Raw genomic sequence first — 19,690 nt, forward strand, 5'->3', positions numbered from 1 at the left:
GGATGGAAGCACTGGCACAGTGTGCAACAGTGCCGGTGCTTCCGTCAAAGTCTGTGAGCGGCTGCTAATCTGGCGGGCGGGACGGCAGCCGCTCACAGAACTTGGAGTGTGCCAACAACAGTGCCGGTACGCTTACCAGTACCGTTATTACCGGACCGGAACAATCGTAAGGAGGCCCACATTCTCTAAATGAAAACAATAAAACAATACATGGTTCGTTTTCAATGCAAATTGCATTGAACAATAATTTAAAAAAAAAACTATTAGTCATTGGCACAACTTGTTCAATTAAATTACAAGAATACTATAAATAGTTGTTTTTCAGAAGGTGCAACTCCCGAATAAGCAGTAGCACTAATGGTAATGAACAAATACTGATATAGGATAGAGGGAACCCTTCCACGTAATCTCATTGTGCACAACATTTCAAAGAAAAACGTATTACAGGAGTTCAAGATTTATTTATAATTGAGATAAGCCAACACATCCATGGCCACACACAACAATAAGGTACAATTAAGCTATATGGGACTGATTTAAACAGCATTGATTAATGAGATTTTTCCATCTTTAGAAGAGTGCTCACACCTAAAAGAATTATAAATCAATGTAAATAAACTAATAGCAATTGAAAAAGATCAGACTATGTAATATACATCATCGAGGCGTAATTTGGTTAATCATTGTTGTAGGCGATCAAACAAGGACACTTTTTGAGCAGTGGTACAAAATGGCCCTCATTTCGAGTTTGGAGGTAATCATGGCGCTATTTCCGCCATGACTACCTCCAATACCGGTAACGAGTCCGCCCTGGTTCAATGGGGACCTACGGTCTATTCCGACCTTTGCGGGACCGGTAAGTCCCCATTGAAAAAGCCATTCCCCATTCCCCTTTCAGCCCCCATAGGGCTCAATGGGAAGGGGGAAGGCGCTAATAACGATACCGCAAATTGTGGTACCGTTATTAGCTCTGAAGTCCCTTAAAGGGACCCGTCCAAAAAGCCTGGTAAAACCGGGCGTTAAGAAAGGGACCCGCTAAGGGACCTCGGAATAGTGTGCAAAGGGATTACCGGCACTGATGTCCTTAACGGTGCCCGGTATCCCTTTGCGCCCAACTCGGAATGAGGGCCAATATCTCTGCAGTTTTTATGGTATACACGTTTGAAAACAAAATCATAGAATAGGAAACAGAAACAGTTTTCTCTGCTAACTTGAACTGCAGAGTGCAGGTTTGACAAATTAAATAGAACTCTAAAAAACAATCAAAACACTCATAACATTATAAGGTACTTCAAACAACCATATCACGTGTATTTATTTATTTTTCGCTACATTCCGTTTCAAAGCGCCCACAGGGAAACAAGGAGTGGACAAGGGGATGACAAACATTAAAATGCCTAAATAAAATACAGTGGGGGGGGGACATACCTACTATGCCTTGTGAGTGTTCAGAACTTGCAAGTGCAGAAAGGAAGGGGAATGGGGTAGGTGCTGGGGTGCTTATGGGTGAGCAAATAGGTGAAGTGCAATGTATGGTAAGTTTGAGCCTCCAGGGTGGAGGGTGTTTTGAGGCAAGTGCTAAGGATAGACAGAAGCTGGGGATGATTAGGTGTGGGAAGTCAGGGTCCAGAGGAAGCATAAGGACCCTGGACACCAAACAAGCAACTATGAGGTTAGAAGAGGAGAAGGGGTCGGGGGGAGGACATTAAAAGGAAAGTTTTGAGGAGCTTCTGGAATTTAAGAAAGTAATGCTCAAGACGAAGAGGGAAGGAAAGGTTGTTCCAAGGAAGGGAGTCCACTGAGGAAAGTGATCGACCTCCTGCCCTCTGTTTAGCCTAGTGCTTTACACACAACGAGTTGTGTCGGATGGAGCGTAGGGGTGTAGAGGGGAATATTTAGTAAGAGAGAGTTGCAGATAGTGTGGTCCCCAGCCCCAAAACGTCTTGTGGATGATACATAGGGATTTGAATTTAATCTGTGAAGCCACTGGGAGCCAGTGAAGACTTTATAGGGCAGGAGAGATGCTATCCCTGGGCTTGAAGCTAAGAATACATCTTGCTGACCTATTCTGGATTAACTGGAGGGGTCAGAGTGGAAGAAGGTAGATTCAGGAAGAGGCTATTGCAATAGTCAAGCCTAGAGAGAACCAGACCTCGGATGACATTGAACTTCTGGGGGAAGGTTAGAAAAGGTAGAATTCCTTTGAGGAGGAAGAGCTGAAAGTGGGACTTATTGGCAATGACCTGAGTTTGAGGGAGGACGGAGAGAGAGGAGTTCAAGATGACTGCAAGGTTTCTGGATTCAGAAGAAGGAGCAGGGGGAGAGCCCATAGAGGAAGGTCAGCATGAAGGCAAGAAATCTCCATTGTGTTGCCATTGAGGCAGAGATCGTTTTAAGTGCACCAGGCCTGGATGGCAGATAAGTAGTCAAGGATGATGAGGTTCAAGAAGGTCAGCAGGAAGTTTGAAGAAAAGTTGTGTGTCATCTGCATAGCACTGGAAGTTGGGGAGAAGTAACAGATGAGGTGTGCCAGATGAGTAAGGTAGATGCTACAGAAACAAGGCGAGAGGATAGACACCTAGGGACAACACAGGTGGAGAAGGAGGTAAGTGAGGAGAAGGTGCCCAGGATGACTTGGGAGGAGTAGCAGGTTAGGAAGGAGGTCAGCCAGTCCAGTGCCCGGTCCGAGATACCAAGGGTGTTGTGGAGCCTTTTTATGAGGATGGAGTGGTTGACGGTGTCAAAGGCAGAGGAGAGATCAAGAAGGATGAGGACAGCTGGGGGGTTGGAATCCAAGGATGCAAGCAGTTCTTCACTGGTGTTCTGAAGAGCAGTTTCCATGCCTCTGGATGCACATAATACAGATTGATGGTCGTGGAGATGAACAATAAGTTCAGTGTGAGAGTTGAGTTGGGGCAGGGCCAACTTCTCCAGCAGTTTCCCCAGGTAGGGGGCAGTAGTTGGCTGCACAAGCAGGGTCTGCTGATATTTTTTTAAGGAGGTAGCGCACAAGGGAGTGCTTGAGGGAGGAGGGGAAAGAACCAGTAGCAAATGAGTGGTTGCAGAGATCGGCAAGTGCAGTGGCAAGAGAGTCAAAGGTGTCATTGATGGTTCTGGGTGAGCAAGGGGAAACCCATTTGGAAGAAACCTTCATGGAGCGGACAACTCTTTTGACTTCTTCTTATGTGACAAGGGCGAAGGAAGAGAAGGTGAAAGGGGGAGGGGGAGTGGCCAAGGGAGGCAAGTGGGTGAGGGATGGTTTGAGAGGGTGAATGGCAAGGCTGTCCAGGATGTCCTGAGTTTTGGTGGTGAAATGAGTGGCCAAAATATTGCAGAGGGCCTGAGAAGGAATAGGTGAGGAGGAGACTGTGGAAGAGGTGGCTAGTTTCCTGCAGATTTTTAAAAGTTCAGCCGTGCTGTTGTTTGCACCAGATACCCATGCCTGAATGCTGGCCCCTTTCTTGGCATGGATAGAGAGTCTGTATTGCCTTTGAAGAACACAGCAGGCCAGTTTGTCAGAGAGTGAGCCTGAAGTTTGCCACTTCCGTTCCGCAGCTCTGCACTTTTTTTTCAGGACTGCAAGTTTGGAGTCGTACCAGGTGTTCTCAAGTGAATGTCAAGGGTGATGGACAGATGGAAGTTGCTGAGTTAGGGGGGCAAGGGAGGATAAAGGTGGAAGTCAAGGCAGAAGCTGACACTCTTTTTATCGGGCGGATGTTTGTGAATGAGCTTGCCAGGGCTTTTGGAGGTGTGGTCACAGGGCCATAGGAATCCAGGTGGGAGGAGAGAAGAGAGTGGTCTGACCAAGTGAGAGAAGTGACCAGAGGAGATGGCAGAGGGAGGATGGTGTGCATGAGGGTGTCCAGAGTTTGTCCAGCAGAGTGGGTTGGACCAAAAGGGAGAATGTATAGGGATAGAGAGGTGCAGAGGAGTGGTTGCAGAGATAGGAGAGCTGACATCAGAGGTCAATGATGTTAAAGTCACCCAAGAGGAGCAGGTTGGAGGAGGTTGAAAGTAAGGAGGAACATAAATCAGCCCATTCAGAGAGGAACAGGGAGGTAGCACCTGGAGGCCGTTAAATGGTAGCAATGGTCAGGGTGTAGGAGGGAGAGATTACCAACTTGCATACCAGGTTCTCAAAGCTGAATGGGTAAGATGGCAGAAGGAACCCACTCAGGGAAGATTAAGGCAAGGCCATCCCCTGCATGATGAGGCGGTGGCTTGGAAATGATCTTAAAGCCATCAGGTAGGAGGGAGTCAAAAGCCATGACTGAGATGGCATTGAACCATGTCTCAGTAAGAGTGAGAATGTCAACGTCAATGTCTTCGAGAATGAGGCAGATGTCAACAGAGTGTTTGTTGGTTGAGCAGGCATTAAGAGTCGCCAGGTGAAGACGCTCTTTGCCTTTCAAGATTTTCTGAGGTGGAGTACAAGAGCATGGTACTTAAGTCAGAGGGGGGCAGACAGAGTGGTAGGAGGAGAGGCAGAAGAATAAATAAAGTTAATGAGGGATGGCGGTATCCGGTCAAAGAGAAGGAGGTTGGCCTCTGGGCCCTGAACCAGAACAGTAGCAGTGTGGTAGACAGAAATGATGCAACATGATGAAAAGAAGCCCGCTTAGAGAGCTTTCCACTTGGTGCCACCATTAATGGGAGAGGATGTGAAAGGGGAGAGAGGAGATGAGAAGTCGATAGGTCTGGAGAGGAGACAGAGAAAAGGATATCGGGGAAGGTCTCTCTGGAAGATGCACTTACATAGGTGTTTTCAATGGGGAGGCCAGGATTTGCACCCAGGATGTCTTTCTTGTGCTTTTGAAGTCCAGATTTCGTGGGAGATGGAGGGTAGGTGATAGTGTAGCAGTTAGAGAAGTTATGAGAGATGGTGAGTGCCATTTCAGTGGTAGAGGATAAATTAGAGAAGAAAAAAGAAAGGGGGGCTGCACTGCACAGTCCTGGCCCGTACTCCCAGGCAGCCTAGTAGGGAAGGAGGGCACACATAGAAATGCAGAGCAATAGGTGGGGTGCAGGATTCAATTTTAAAATGGATAACAATGCACAAAATGAATGCAAGATGTCAAGCACAATCACAATGCAGTGCACAATATGGATGCAAGATGTCAAACACACGCACCTAGATTCGATTTTTAAAAAGGATCACAATGCAGTGCACAAAATGAATGCAATATGTAAAACACACCGACCTTGATTCTATTTTTAAAAAGGATCACAGTGCAGTGCACAAAATGGATGCAAAAGGAAAAGGAGAATCACAACTAGAATGAATTTACTGGTTTTAGAACATAGAGTGCAGTGAAGAAAACAGGTAGTCAAGGGAGAAAGGCAGAATAAGATTAGCACAGTTACTGTTCAAGGAGATAGCAGGTGGAGGCAATAGAACAGTTCAGCCATCACTCACATTTGCACAGAAAAGGGGGCCTGGGGTTCTGTGGTCCAAGTTCAAGCAGTCACAAGACGTGTACAGGATGCTTTCAGGCCCGCACAGGCTCAGACATGAGACTTGGGAGTGGGGCTTTCGGTGAGGGTGGCCGACGTTTTCCTGCTGGTGTCAGGATTGGCCAGTTAGATGGAGCACAGGCCAAACACACAGCAGCATTAGGCCGTTTCACGTGGGACTGAGGAGGTCAGTCTTTGGATTGCCATTTTGGAGAGATGATTTCAACAAAAAAAGTATAGCCAATCTGGAAAAAAATAATGCCCCCGCAGCGCTCTCACACTGATCACACAATGGGGCAAGATCTTTAGAAATGATGGCAATGTGTGCTATTATTTAGTACACAAAAGACCCCCACGAGCATCGAAGCTCCAGCGAGGCTTACCTGGTGCCAAAAAGATAACTGTAGTCCACAGTAGTAACTGGATATTAAAGCAACATGATATGAAGAAACATGATATAAAAGCAAATTAGATCCATCCCAATCCAATCTTTGTTTAATATTAAGACAATTTCATAATGCAGTTCATCAATTTGTATAATAATTTTGTGAATAAAAACTTACAAAATGCTAGAAAATGTGACCTCAATAGAGAAAACGATTGTATTATAAAAATCAGTAAATAGGAATGGTACGAAATAAATTGATGCATAGTGAGTAGCAGCAACCTCGAACTTGTGACATTCAACATTCAACCTATTTTCATTTATGTTGAGCTGACATGCAGATGATCAAAGCAATGGGTCTCCAACAGACATACTAAAAATAAACCAGGACCTTCTGATAATGCTCAAATAGTAAAGAAATATCCCAAAGAAAATATTGAACATTAATTTTCTCAGTAGTCCCAGGTGGAATTAAGAAATCTATTGTTTCAATTGAGAATCATTCTCTCTGGACAAACAATTAATGCTCTCCCTCCTACGGAAGCACTAACTACTTCTAACATTTGTAAACTCATTTGATTATTCTAATAGCAAAATTGGTTGATATGTCTTGGAAGAGATGATTTCTGGTTGTTCAATCTAATTGTATATCAGTGTTCAATCAAATGATTTTAGACTTCTTGAGTGGTTTGACTCACATGGTAATAACTCGATGTCACTGGATGATATAAATAACATTCAAAGTGTTACATGTTGGTAATCTTTAACTATAACCTTTGAAATAGATTTGGGATGACAAACAATATTTCCTTTGACAATATTATCACAGTTGAGACAATTATTGCAGGTAAAAGTGTCCCTTGAAAGTGGCCAAATGTTGGCTTGTCGGTAAGAAAAATCAATACATCTTTCCACAGGTTTTCTACTATGCTCATAGGCAAACATGGGTGGGTCTTTAAAAAGGGGATTACGCTTTAAATTATGGGTGTCCCAAATAGTAGATTTATGTATTCATCCGAATGCTGAATAGTTAGTCAAGTAGTCGGCTGAAGTTCAACACAGAAAAGTTGCTTTTTGAATAAATAAAGTTGTGCAGACAAACAAAAACATTGTGAATTAAAAGCACACGTTTACATATACATGTCCATGTTTTAATGCAGATCTCATTTTTTGATATCTACAGAAGATATTTGTGTAAACCATCAAAAGAATACATTATCAAAAAACAAACAGTACAGACTGCATTTTTGTGCATTCTTAGTTGTCGCTTTTTCTGCAACCTCTGTGGGAGGAGGGACTGTGATGTGTCTAATCATACTTCAAAGGTCCCCTTTGGTCTGGACCATCTTTAGCCTACTGGCTTCAGCAGGGCACTGAAACACAAATGCAGCTCAATGCTGAGGTATTACTAACTTAAAACCTTTGGATGCTAAATAAATGGTTTGTACTGTTGGTACTGAGAGAATAGGAATTTGAATAATGTATGTTCATGAATAGTATTTTTCTGTGTTTTTCCGGTGGGTTAAGTTTGTGGTGTTTTGGGGTATTGAACAACACACCCGACACAAACGAATATGGAACAGGGAATACTTAGTTGCCCATGGTGTTCGGCTGATCAGTGTGTGTGTGTCGGTGTGTGTGTGTGTGTGTGTGTGTGTATATAGTCCCTTCTTTGTGTTATGACCCTCTAATGTGAACAAGCGGTTACAGCAAAATGCGTTGTTACCTGCAGAAACGTGATTTCCGCTGCAAACAGAATAAAGGAATAAAGGAATCATTGTTTCTGTGGATATTTTGGTTGTTCTTTCTGGCAGTTTGGCAATCTTTCTGCGTTGCGGCAATCTTTCTGCGTTGCTGCTTCTAGAGTGGTGTCTGCCACCGTGCTTATGTACGTTTTCTATATATATGCAGTAGCGGCAATGTAGTTAGGGTTAAGTTGCTAAACGCATAGTAGGAACATTTTATGGGTGGCTTATAATTTTGCTCCCCCTGGACGAATCCTCACCAAACCTTGCATAAAAGGTATATGGCCCACTCTTAATGTCTTTGCAAAGTTTGGTCAAGGGGGGGCAAAGTTATAGGGGGGGTCCCAAAATTTTTTTTTTCCCATAGACATAATGGGAAAAATCTTTGGTCATGCCTACAGACCAAACCGCTGGATGGAATTTCACCAAATTTGCAGCAGGAGTGGCAGCTTCGTCTCGAAAGCATGCTTTTGTCTATTTGGTGTACATCCGTCCAGTAGTTTTTATTTAAATTCACCAAAACGTAAGGCAAACAAATTTGTGATATCTATGTCCGCTCTGTGGACTCATTTCCCTGATCGGTCTGCGGACTGGTCTCTGATTGGCCAGAAAAATTCACAGACTTTTGCCTGGTCCGTGGACAGCGCAGTGAAAACATTTTAAAAAAGCAACATTGCACTTGTCAAACTCAAAAATCTCTGGGGAGTTGGGGGGTGGGGATGGGATATGGCCATAAGAAGGAAAAAACCATGTTGTTTCACCACCCGACAGTGCACGAACACTCGAGATGTCCTGGGGCAGTCCTGTCGTGTTCATGGACACTTCAAATGTCCTAGGACATCTGTACCTATTTCTGCATTACAGGGTTTGAGAAAAGCAGTTTTTGGATGGCTTATAACATTTGCGCCACTCAATGAAACTGCATGTAATTTTGCAATGTCATTCTAGAGCTAATCCTGAATGGTCTTGCAAAGTTTTGTGGGATTCTGTCAAGAGGGGGCAAAATTAGAGGGTAGGTCCCAAAATATTATAATGCGTATAAATGTGGTGTCATTTGACGAATCTGAACAACATTTGGGAAAACAATTTTGGATCTAGATATAAATGGTTTTCTAAAGTTTGGTGGGATTTCCTCAAGAGGGGTTGAAATTAGAGGGGGGGTCTCAACATTTTTTGATGGTTTATAACATTGTTGCTATTAGACGAATGTGGACAAAAGTTTTGAGAAAGATTATATACCCAACCTTCAATGTCTGTGTAAAGACTGAATGGATTTTGTCAAGTGGGGGCTAAGTTATATGACTAATGTATGTACATACATTTTGACACTTTAAAAAAAATAAAACATGGGCGGATTTCGAGCAAACTCGTGAGGAGCATTGGCAAGGACATTAAAGCATGGTTTTGCAAATGTGCCTGTGTTTTATTTTTTGACAAGTGTCATAATGTAGGTACAAAAAATCATCATATACCTTTGGTGACTGAGGTATAGCCTGTGGCCGTGGGCAGTAGCCTGATTGTCTGGGTCATGGCATAAGGTCATGACGCAGACAATCTGGATACTGGCCATGACCGCTAGGGACGAAAAATAGTGATAAAGTGGCTATGTCTATCTGGGACCGGCTAAGTGGTAAAGTTATTCAAAGGTAGGATAGGTTTGAAAGGGAAAAAAAGTGCTTGTGGTAATATGTTCATAGGGTTTTACAGGCTGCCATGGAAAGGGAAGAGGTGCTGTGTATGGGGCCACGCCTTCTCTTTCCATGTTGGCTGTCTTGGAAAAGGATTTTCCTCCCTTCTTACAGCGGAAGAACAATATATGTTTTAGCACCCTGGGTTCCCGCTTTGGGAACCAGGGGTGCTAATGGCCTTTATACCCCATTTCAGGGGCTGCAACGGACGATAATGGTCTGTAGCCCTATTTATTTATTTATTTATTTATTTATTTATTTATTTTGCACCAAAGCCAGCAGACATCAGGCTGTGTGCTTACAGTATTTGTTGAGGAAGATGAGGTGGAGGAAGACAGCTTATTACTTGCTGCAAAAGGAACAACCTTTCTGAGAGCATTGCGGTCATTGGATTTGGTGTGGCGGTGCATGGAGGTGGTCCCGAAAGAGTACTGTCCAGGTAGTCTGTGACTGAGTACAAAATTGCACTCAGTGCATTTCACTTTGATAGCTTTAGCTTTTGGTACACTGCCAACAGTAGCAAAGAACTGGCACACCCACGATTCGATCTTGGTGCTAGAAGTAGGCACTTCCTCTACCTCATCTTCTTGGTCCTCTTCATTGTCTTTGAAAGTACTGTGCTTTTTATGTTATAAAGGTCCTCCAGCTGGTGGTGGTGGTGGCTTTTGGGGAGGAGGGATGCCAATAAATTATGCCATTTTTACAATAAATAGCAGTTTTGATAAAATTCTTCCAAGTATGTACTGTGTACTAGATTGGTAATGGATAATGAGTACGAAAAGGTGTAGGAGGTGTGCAAGGGAAATTTTGAATGTGAAAGTTCCTAGATCAGTAGAAAAGGCAGTTCCGAACTGTCTTTAAAGCGCGGATCCGATCACGAAGTGCAGACGCCTTTGCAAACACGTCACCATGCTGCACGCAAGCGTATGGTCACGTGGCACTATCCAGAAGGTCTGCAATGAAGTCAGACGTTCTCAGACATCTACTGATGCAGAATTATTTCAAAAAGTTGCAAAAAGTGTATAGACGTGTTAAAAATGATGCTACAAAGTGAGAAATGGCAGAGTTTTAAGGTGAAACTTTGTAAATTGGACCAAAATATTACTTATTGACTAAGTATGATATTAGTAAGTTGTAGGAAAATAGCATGCACTGGTAACAACCCATGAAATTCACTGAAAAAACTGTGTTAAAGGGACGTTATGGTTAAGTTGCACTACTAAAAACCTATGAAATTCACCAAAAAAACTTTTTTAAAGGAACGTTATGGTTAAGGTGCACTAATAAAAACCTATGAAATTCAATGGAAAAACATTGTTACAGGGACGTTATGGTTACAGGTAAAACCGAAAAACCTAAAAAATTCGACAGTATGGTAAGCTAAGCAACCATAACTTGCACCACCACTGTGCACTGCTAAGACTAACACCCAGTACATCAAAGATGACATCACAAATGTCCCTGCTAGAGCCCTTCGATCAGATGCTTTTCCAAGCAGACAGTGGGGGGCAGATCTCTCTCCTCCACAGGTGCCTCCCTCCGGAATGGCCGCTCTGTCCCTCTTAGACTTGAGCCAGATCCCCTCTTCTTCCATCCCTCTCCCCCACCCCGCTAATGTTCTGTCTGCCTCTTGATAGGCTGCCAGGTTCCTTTAAAGTCTTACAGGGCACCAGGCCCCCCTAATCCAGTCTACCCCTGCAATCGGTCTCCTCTGACTTCCCACCCTAAACCTGCACTTGCCCATCTGGGCCCTCCCCCCACACTAGCCTGAATGGGCCTGCACCCTTGTAGCCATTCCATCCCCTTACCTCACTCTTGCTTGTGGACCTTCCTTCCCCTGCATTCTCTGCTTCCTCTGGGTCTGTCCACCTGGCATCCCCGGCACTCGCTTACTTTTCACAGGCCCTTCCACCCCAACCGGCATCCCCATTCTCTTCCCCCACACACTTCTCTTGTTGCGCTTGAAACAAATTGTGAATAGGTGCATTAGAAATATTTAATACGTAAAAAATAAAAAAATAAACAAATCTGCTAATCCCTTTAGAATATGGGCCTGATTTCCAATGTTCACTGTACTAAAATCTAGTCATATCTTCAGGGAATCAAGAATTCATAATTTAGGTTTGAAAACTTTACATTTGATCAATATCAATAGGGATGTAATTTCACCAAAATGCCTGGGGTAGCAGAAGTGACAGCACATGACCCATGACATACGATGACATCGCAGGATGTGATTTCATTTGACCCCACCCTTAAAGTGACATCAAGTGAAGCAATGGAACACAACCTTGCACCCCTTGACAAAACAGGAAGTGGTATCACATAGCATTGTTCCCCAGTACACTATGAAAAATATGGTTACGATATCGGAATAATGTGATATACATTTTATACAAGAATGCACCACCATATGCATTGTTAATATCAGTATGTGTAGCCCCATATTAACAAACTACTGTGTTTGCAAGCAGACATCCAAGGCCAAATGAAAATGATGTGTTATTATATAGCACTTACGCTTTAGCGCTTTATATAGAACATATATAATAGAATACCATCCAACTTGTGTTGGTACTCATTTATCGAACTCAGAAGGATGAAAGACTGAGTTGAGCTGTTTAAGAACAGACTAATCAGTGACTCACCCCCTGAAGTGTGCCTGAAATAAACCTTAAATGAGTCTAGCAATTATTTCAGAAAGACAAATTATTTTGTTATTCCTATTCTTTCTTTTTTAGCGTCACTGCTCAAAGTGTTACACTTGTGGACCTCTCTGTTTTTTGTTAAGAGGTTTGAACAAGAACGCCAGCCACTCCAGAAACAAAGAGCCACATGGTGCTGCCACAGCCCAGGAGCGTACATTAAAAAAAAAAAATACGTTTTTCTTTTTTTTAGGGGTAGCACTGTGCCCCCTGATGACCCCCAAATGACGTCTCTGAATATCAAATGAATTTCTTACTGGTTGGTCATTCAGAAACTGCAACTGGTGACTCGCCAACCCTCTCCCTAATTATGGAAGCATTATGAGTATGGTGGTAACCGTAAAAACAGGTGCTATTTGGAAAATTGTCTCTTTTTACCAACTGGGCTTAGGGATAAGACATGCTTTATTTCTGGAAGACAGCGATCAATGAATACTATATGAATACTATATGATTTTGAAGTGCATCACCGCCCCTCCCAGCTTGTTTGAAACATGTTGTCCTGTTTCAAGGGATGCCATAAGGTGTCTCATCCACCTACAGGACAGATACGTGTGCTATAGGGGACACACAAAGAAGGGAAATATCACATGCGCACATTCTCATCCCCCCTATTGAACAATGCCCAAAAAGGCAACTAGTGAACCTTCTCTGCACTTCCCATTATGGGACAGCAGCAATGTAACTTCTCTGCCCACTCCCCCCCCGTATGTATTGTCATCACAAAAATAAAAATGAATTGCATTTCAAATCTGAGAGAAAACTGAGCTGGCGGTATTATAGAAATATTACGTTTTCAGCATGGATTCACCTCCTTAGAGGTGGCAAAATCAGAAGGAAGGAAGATTCCTCAGAGTACCCCACGCAGGATGGCCATTACAAATTGTGATTTTTCTACTGGGAATACCAGATAATCACCCCTTCACGGAATATAATGCCATCTATCAATGAATCCCACGACATCTAGAAGTTTCAAGTTCAGATCCAGTTTTTTGAGCTACTGTTTCACCGATTTCAACTTTGCCTGTTATTTCCCCACTCTAAATATTGCACGATTACCTCTGTTTGAAAACAAAATCAAAACATATCTACTGACATGCAGAGCAATCATGCTTGTCATTGATAAAAGGGTCGCTGGGGATGAAGCACAACATGTGGCATTGCTTCAGCGGTCTGTACCCTTTGGCTCTCCAGATATTTTGGACTACAACTCCCATTGTCCCCAACCAACAGAGTCAAGGGTGAGGGGTCCTTGAAGTTGTAGTCTAAAACATCTGCTGAGCCGCAGACACTTGCTTTGAGGGCATGGTAGGTGGTAGAAAAAGATGGCAATATGGTGTTCATGGCGGTGACCAAGTTGATGCACCTTTTTCTTAGAGACTCCAACGTCACTTGTCCTGCTCGTGAACATTTCTAACAGGACCTCTCCATGAGCAAGGGGCATTATTCGTATCCATGACTACAGAGGTACATTATCTAGAATCGCTGCCCATGTCCTTTATGTGACGAATGTCACCGACTGCAGCAGATTACCTATGGGTTCATTATGGAAAAGATTTTTAAAAAAAGCATATTCTTTGAAGGCATTTCTGGTCCAGGTCAGAGCTTGCCCTAGAGATAAAAGGACACAGTATTGAAACTAAGGTAAAGATAGCCTAACTGCCAAAGTGCATTAAATGAATCCAGATGTGCACCAGTGCAACATTCCTATAATGAGGCTCCTGGCCGATCGCATCATAAGATACTTTCTCTAATGACATAAACAAGACATAGGTTGATAGTAGTTATGAACATGTGAAAAGACAAATACCTTTTTCTTGGATGCCTCAGACTTCTTCGACATGTTTCTTAATTTTTTATGCAGGTGATTAAGGACCTATAAATAAAAACAGAATAGATGTGTTTTACTAGACACAGACAAACACATACCCTTCTTTTTTACTTAAGTTGCCATTTTCATTTAAAAAATATTATGAGATGCCAACTTGATAGCTCTTTTTACCACCATCATTAAGGTAGAACAACAAGAATTGTGTAAAGAGTTTGGCAATACATTTCAAATGTAAGTTTGCTGAGCCTTTCGCATTTTATTTGCTGTACCCGGCGAACCAGAGGCCGATCAAGTGCTTTGTCTCCCCCTCTCTCTCTTACTCTGGCTCTGATCTACTCTTCTCTCTCTATCTCCGGCTTTATCTCCCCCTCCCTTTTTCTCTCTGCATCTACTTTTATCCCTGTCTCCTTCTGTGTGGATGAGAGTAGCCTCCTCAGTTATGTGTTTGCAAAAGTGACGCGAAACGTTGCTGCCAGCTGTGCAACCGAAGGAAATACAACAGATATCTTGGAGGGGGAGGGTCTGAGTTTTTTTGCAAAAGCATTATTTAAAAAATATATATTTATGTTATTATACTTGCATTGGGCCTCATTACGACCCTGGCGCTAAGGGGTTAACGGCGCAGTAAAAGGCTGCGGCGCAGCGCCGTTAAACACTTAGCGCCTAATTACGAGGTCCCTTTGAGGCTCCCGACCTTAACGGCTGGTCTGGACCAGCCGTTAAAGTAGGGACCCGCAAAGGGACCTTAAAGGTAATTACGGTACCGCAATTTGCGGTACCGTAATTACCGCCATCCCCATTCCCATTGAGCCCTATTGGGCAAAAATGGGAATGGGGAAGGGCCAATTGTGCATGGGGAATTACCGCCCCGCCAACCTTGGAATGGGGTGGTAATTCCCCATTGCACCATGGCGGACTCGTTACAATACCGGCAGCAACCATGGTGCTAATAGTGCCATTGGTTACCGCCGGTGTTTTAATGAGGGCCATTGCAAACTGTCTCTTTTTTTTTTTTTTTTCTTTTTTTTTTTAAACTTTTATTTTTTATTCAGCTTGGTAGGACAGATACAGGTGAGCATCAAGAGCATGTAAAATCAAACAACTTAATACAACACAGTCTCCTAGAACAGGTCGAAGGTCCACCTCGTCAACAAGGGGGAGCAGCAGAACAGTGCAAATGGAGGGCCATTCAGGGGAGAGCTGGGGGACCACAAGAGGAAGGCACCGGGGATGTAGGACCTGAGTCGGCGCCGGGAGAGGACATAAATGATCGGAACTTCAACCAGATGTCTCTGGGCCTAGAGCAGGCGGGCTGTTGTACCGCCCAAGATTCCTCCGTGTCGGAAGCCCAAGTGACCGCTCTAAGCCACTTTGCATGTGTCGGAGTGGTAGGTCGAAGCCAACAGAGTAGTATCGCCCGAACAGCCAGAAGCATACAGAGGCCAGCCAGTCTCCTAGAATCTTGGTGGAGGTCGGGAAAGTCATGGAATAAGCATTTCATTGGGGTAGGGGGGATGGGGTGGTCAAGAACAGACGAGATGGTGGAGCAAACAGCGTCCCAAAATTGGGTAAGGCGGGGGCATGACCATATCATGTGGAAGTAGCCGGCTCCATCAAAGCCACACCTAGGGCATCTAGGGGAGGAATTATTCGACATACGGTGTAGTCTGGTTGGGGTATAATGGTATCTGTGGAGTAGCTTAAATTGAATTAATTTAAATCGGGAGTTGAAGGAGACCCTCTGAATACGTGAGCACATATGGGACCACCGGTCTTCGGTCATTTCCACACCAAGGTCAGACTCCCAAGCAAGCTTTAGTTTAGAAAACGAAGGGGACGATCTGGATTGTATCAAGGTGTATAGTCTGGAAGTTTTTCCCCTCATTGGGCAAGGTGAGGTCAATTCAGTGATCGCAAGTTCATCCGGCGGCAATGCTGGGAAGCAAGGGTACTTATGTTTGAGGACTCTACGGAGGGATGAATATTGAAGCCATACCGAGGGACGCTGTCTGAGGGGCAGAGGGAGGTCAGGCCATTCTATGAAATTACCATCTACAAATATGTCTCGGAGCAGTTCAAATCCTGCCCCAGCCCATGTGCGAACAACCGAAGGGGGAACCTGTGGGATTCCCGGGAGAAAGTTCCAGATCGGGAAATTACCATGAAAGGGATGGGTGGTGCCCAATAATTGCCAAGTTTTGGATAAAGCCAGAGATGTGCACCTCACCGGGTCTAATGAGCCTGATTCCATTGGGATAGGTGTGATCACCAGGGATCTAATATCGCGGTCACCAACCGATAATCTTTCTAGCCTGACATGGGGAGGGGGGTCAGATATGTTGAACCAATGTGCAATGTGTTGGAGCTGGGCTGCCAGCCAGTACTTGAGAAAGTCGGGTGCACCGAAGCCACCCAACTCCATCGGTGAAGCAAGAGTCTTGAACTTAAGGCGGACTGCCCCGGAGTGCCAGAGGAAGGTGTTGAGGGTTCGTGTCAATGTCTGAAAGAACTCACCTCCCGGCCATTGTGGGATATTGGCGAATCTATACAATAGCTGAGGGAGTACCACCATCTTCAGTATTCCTACCCTCCCTGCCAGTGAAATAGGGAGGTTGTTCCAACCCTGAATCTTTTGCGTAAGATTTGTAAGGTATACTAGATAATTCTTCTCGAGAACCCGATCAAAGTGTCGCGACACCACTACACCTAGGTATGTAACCTCAGATTGGGCCCACGTGAATCCAAGAGTATCGGGAGGGGGGAGTGTGCTGGGGGTGAGCGGGAAAAGAGTTGATTTAGTGCAGTTAACCGTCAGGCCAGAAATACGGCCGAAGAGGACAACATCCTCCAAAATTGGGGCAAGGTTGATCTCAGGAGAACGAATAAAGAGTAAAGCGTCGTCAGCATATAGGGAAACTATATCCGAGACCCCGTCGGTGCGCAGGCCTCTATGGGAGTGAAATTGGCGAAGCATGTCCGCGAACGGTTCCATCGCCACGGCAAATATTAATGGAGAGAAGGGACAACCCTGTCTAGTACCTCCGGCTATCTGGAAAAGAGAAGAGCAACGGTCCTCGGTGCGAACCCTGGCCACTGGGTTTGAATATAGTAGCTTGACCCAGGAAAGAAATGTGGGGCCGAATTTGCATTTGTTGAGTACTCGCCACAGATAACTCCATGAGACGGAATCAAAGGCTTTTTGCATATCGAGGGTGGCGGCCACTGCGTGGACGTCCGGACTCACCCTGCTTATAACATTAAAAAGGCGCCTCAGATTCAGGGAGGTAGAGCGACCCGGAATAAACCCCGCCTGGTCAGGATGAATGATATGTGGCATGAAGGGGGCCAGGCGTAAGGCCAGTAACTTAGCATAAAACTTGACGTCGCAATTGATTAGCGAGAGTGGACGATAAGAACCGCATTGAGTGGGGGATTTACCCGGTTTTAACAAGACGGTAATAGTGGCTTCGCGGAGCGTGGGGGGGAGCTGACCCGTCACCAACGATTCCTCCCAGAGCGCGACCAAACGAGGGAGCAGCAACGTCTTAAACCGTTTATAGAACTCAACCGGTATACCGTCAGATCCCGGGGATTTGCCTGATGAGAGGGAATCTATGGCCTCCGAGAGTTCCAAGGAAGTAAATGGGCCCTCAAGGGCTTCGATGGTATCGGGAGAAAGAACCGACAGGGGTAGCTTGTCCAGAAAGACATCTATTTCAGCTGTGGAGGCTTTATCTGCGTTAGCATACAGGGATTGATAAAAGGAGAGGAATTCGGAATTAATATCACCAGGGGAGGTGGCTAGGGATCCGTCAGGTCTCTCAACGCCAGGAATGGGTGGGGCCCCAAACTCACGGCGGAGAAGCCTAGCCAGGAAACGTGACGGGCGTTCACCCTCACCATATCTCCTTGCCAGCCCAGGGTTATCGAGAAATCTCTGCTCGCGATCCGCAAGAGCGCGGAAGGTGTCTAGCTCCGTGCCGATCAAGGCAAGGGTCTCAGGAGTTTGATTTAATGAATATTGGGCCTCCAGCTCGGACAGTGTGGCTTCGCTCACGGCGATCTCCCTACGGATGGTCCTGAGGATGCCACTCTCTTTAGAGAGGGCGATGCCTCTGATGTAGGCTTTAAAAGTTTCCCAGAGGGTGGCCTGTGATGAGACGGAACCAGAGTTGATCTCAAAGAACTCCTCAATAGCCGACTTCAATTCAGAACTGAAGACCGGGTCGAGGAGGGAGAGTGGTTTCATCCTCCAGTGTCTAGTAGGGTCGTGATCCGAGCCCCAGGATAGGGTAATTGTCACTGGTGAATGGTCGGAAAGAGTCCTGGGGAGAATCGACAAGTTTGAAATGCTTCTTATGAATATATCAGAGACTAGCCATCTATCAATGCGGGAAAAGGAATCATGCACCGAGGAATAGAAGGAGAAGGTGCGGGAGTCGGGGTAAAGAAGCCTCCATGCATCAAATAGGGCCAGGCGGGGAAGTGAAGAAAGTGTAGCATATGCGGCCTTGGTGAGGTGACGGGGACGAGAGCCAGATCTATCGAGATCCACATCAAATATTGTGTTAAAATCGCCCCCCCAGAGAATAGGCACCAACGGGAATCCATCCAGAAGGGACGCAAGATGTATGAAAAATTCGGGATCATTGATGTTGGGACCATAGATATTAAGTAGGATCACTTCCCTATTCTGCAATATGCCATGAAGCAAAACGAATCTGCCCAGAGGGTCTATTGTCGTGGCTATGGGGTTATATCTGATACTCTTATGAATTAGGGTCATAACCCCCCGGCTTTGTGTGGAGTAGGAGGTATAGTACCTCTGTGGTCCCCTTACTTTAGCGAACTTCTCACAGTGCTCAGTTACCGCATGTGTCTCCTGAAGAAACAGGATCTTAGTCCCATGTCGTTCAGCCTGAAGCTGTAGTAGTCTCATTTTCTTGAAGTTCCCCAGCTCCCGCACGTTCCAACTCAGGAATGTAAGGGTTTCCTCACCCGACACCCCCGAAGCAGACATAGAAAAACACAGGTGGATGGAACAGTGCCCCCCAAAAGTGGACCCCGTTGTTGTCAGGACCGTGGTGACATAGATCCCCTGGTGCTCTGAACTCTACCTTCTCCGCAATTACCAAGCCTTTTTTAACATAAACTCCCCTACCCCCCACCCCCACCCACATCCCTCCCCCAATCAGAGAGATGAAAACCCCAAAGACAACAAACCAAATCCAAAACAATGGCATCAACGCCTGGGGGGCCTGTGAATCGGCCTGACGGCGGAGCTCCGTACCATAAGGCAATTTGAGGATAAACATAATGCCTGGCAATAAAGGCGGGACACATATGGGGATGGCCCCGCGGGGGGGGGGGCAGGCATGACCGTCCATACTGAACCAGTTTAACGCGATTAATAGGGGTTACTACGGAGGTTCACAACCCACAACAACAGATGCATCGCATAGAGAAAACACAAGGACATGCACATTTTCAGACACAGTGTCCACTGGAAGAAGCAGGCGGCATCCCCCGGGCCCAGGAGCTCCCGCAATGACGCCACCAGGATTGGTGGCACGCCGTGATAGGACTACGTAGTGCCGATTCCACAATAAGAGCATGTCGCGTTTGTCCAAAAGTGGAGTGTGTGGGCCAATGAACCAAGACCCAGGCAAAGGCAGGGATTAATGTAAGTGTAGTTTAGCCGGGAAAATGTTCATCCATAAACTTAGAGGCTTCCTCCGGTAGCGTGAAGAAATATACTCGGTTCGCATGCTCAATTCGGAGTTTGGCGGGATATAGCATAGCGTATTTGACCTGGAGGTCGCGCAATCGTTTCTTCACCACCAGGAAGGATTTGCGCTCGCGTTGGACCGCCATCGAGAAGT

At 45.2% G+C, this 19,690-nt stretch overlaps 1 protein-coding gene across 1 annotated transcript in view; it reads right to left on the reverse strand.

Annotated features, from left to right (window-relative positions):
- GALR1 (galanin receptor 1) overlaps positions 1 to 19,690 on the reverse strand; it is a 619,832-nt gene that overhangs the window by 178,319 nt on the left and 421,823 nt on the right. Inside the window, exon 2 of the mRNA XM_069620720.1 lies at positions 13,788 to 13,853. Coding sequence (XP_069476821.1) covers positions 13,788 to 13,853 — 66 coding nt within the window. The remainder of the gene's footprint in view (positions 1 to 13,787; positions 13,854 to 19,690) is intronic.

The sequence above is a fragment of the Ambystoma mexicanum genome, chromosome 5q (genome assembly GCF_040938575.1).
Source record: "Ambystoma mexicanum isolate Mex_15411 chromosome 5q, UKY_AmexF1_1, whole genome shotgun sequence".
Taxonomy (NCBI): domain Eukaryota; kingdom Metazoa; phylum Chordata; class Amphibia; order Caudata; family Ambystomatidae; genus Ambystoma; species Ambystoma mexicanum.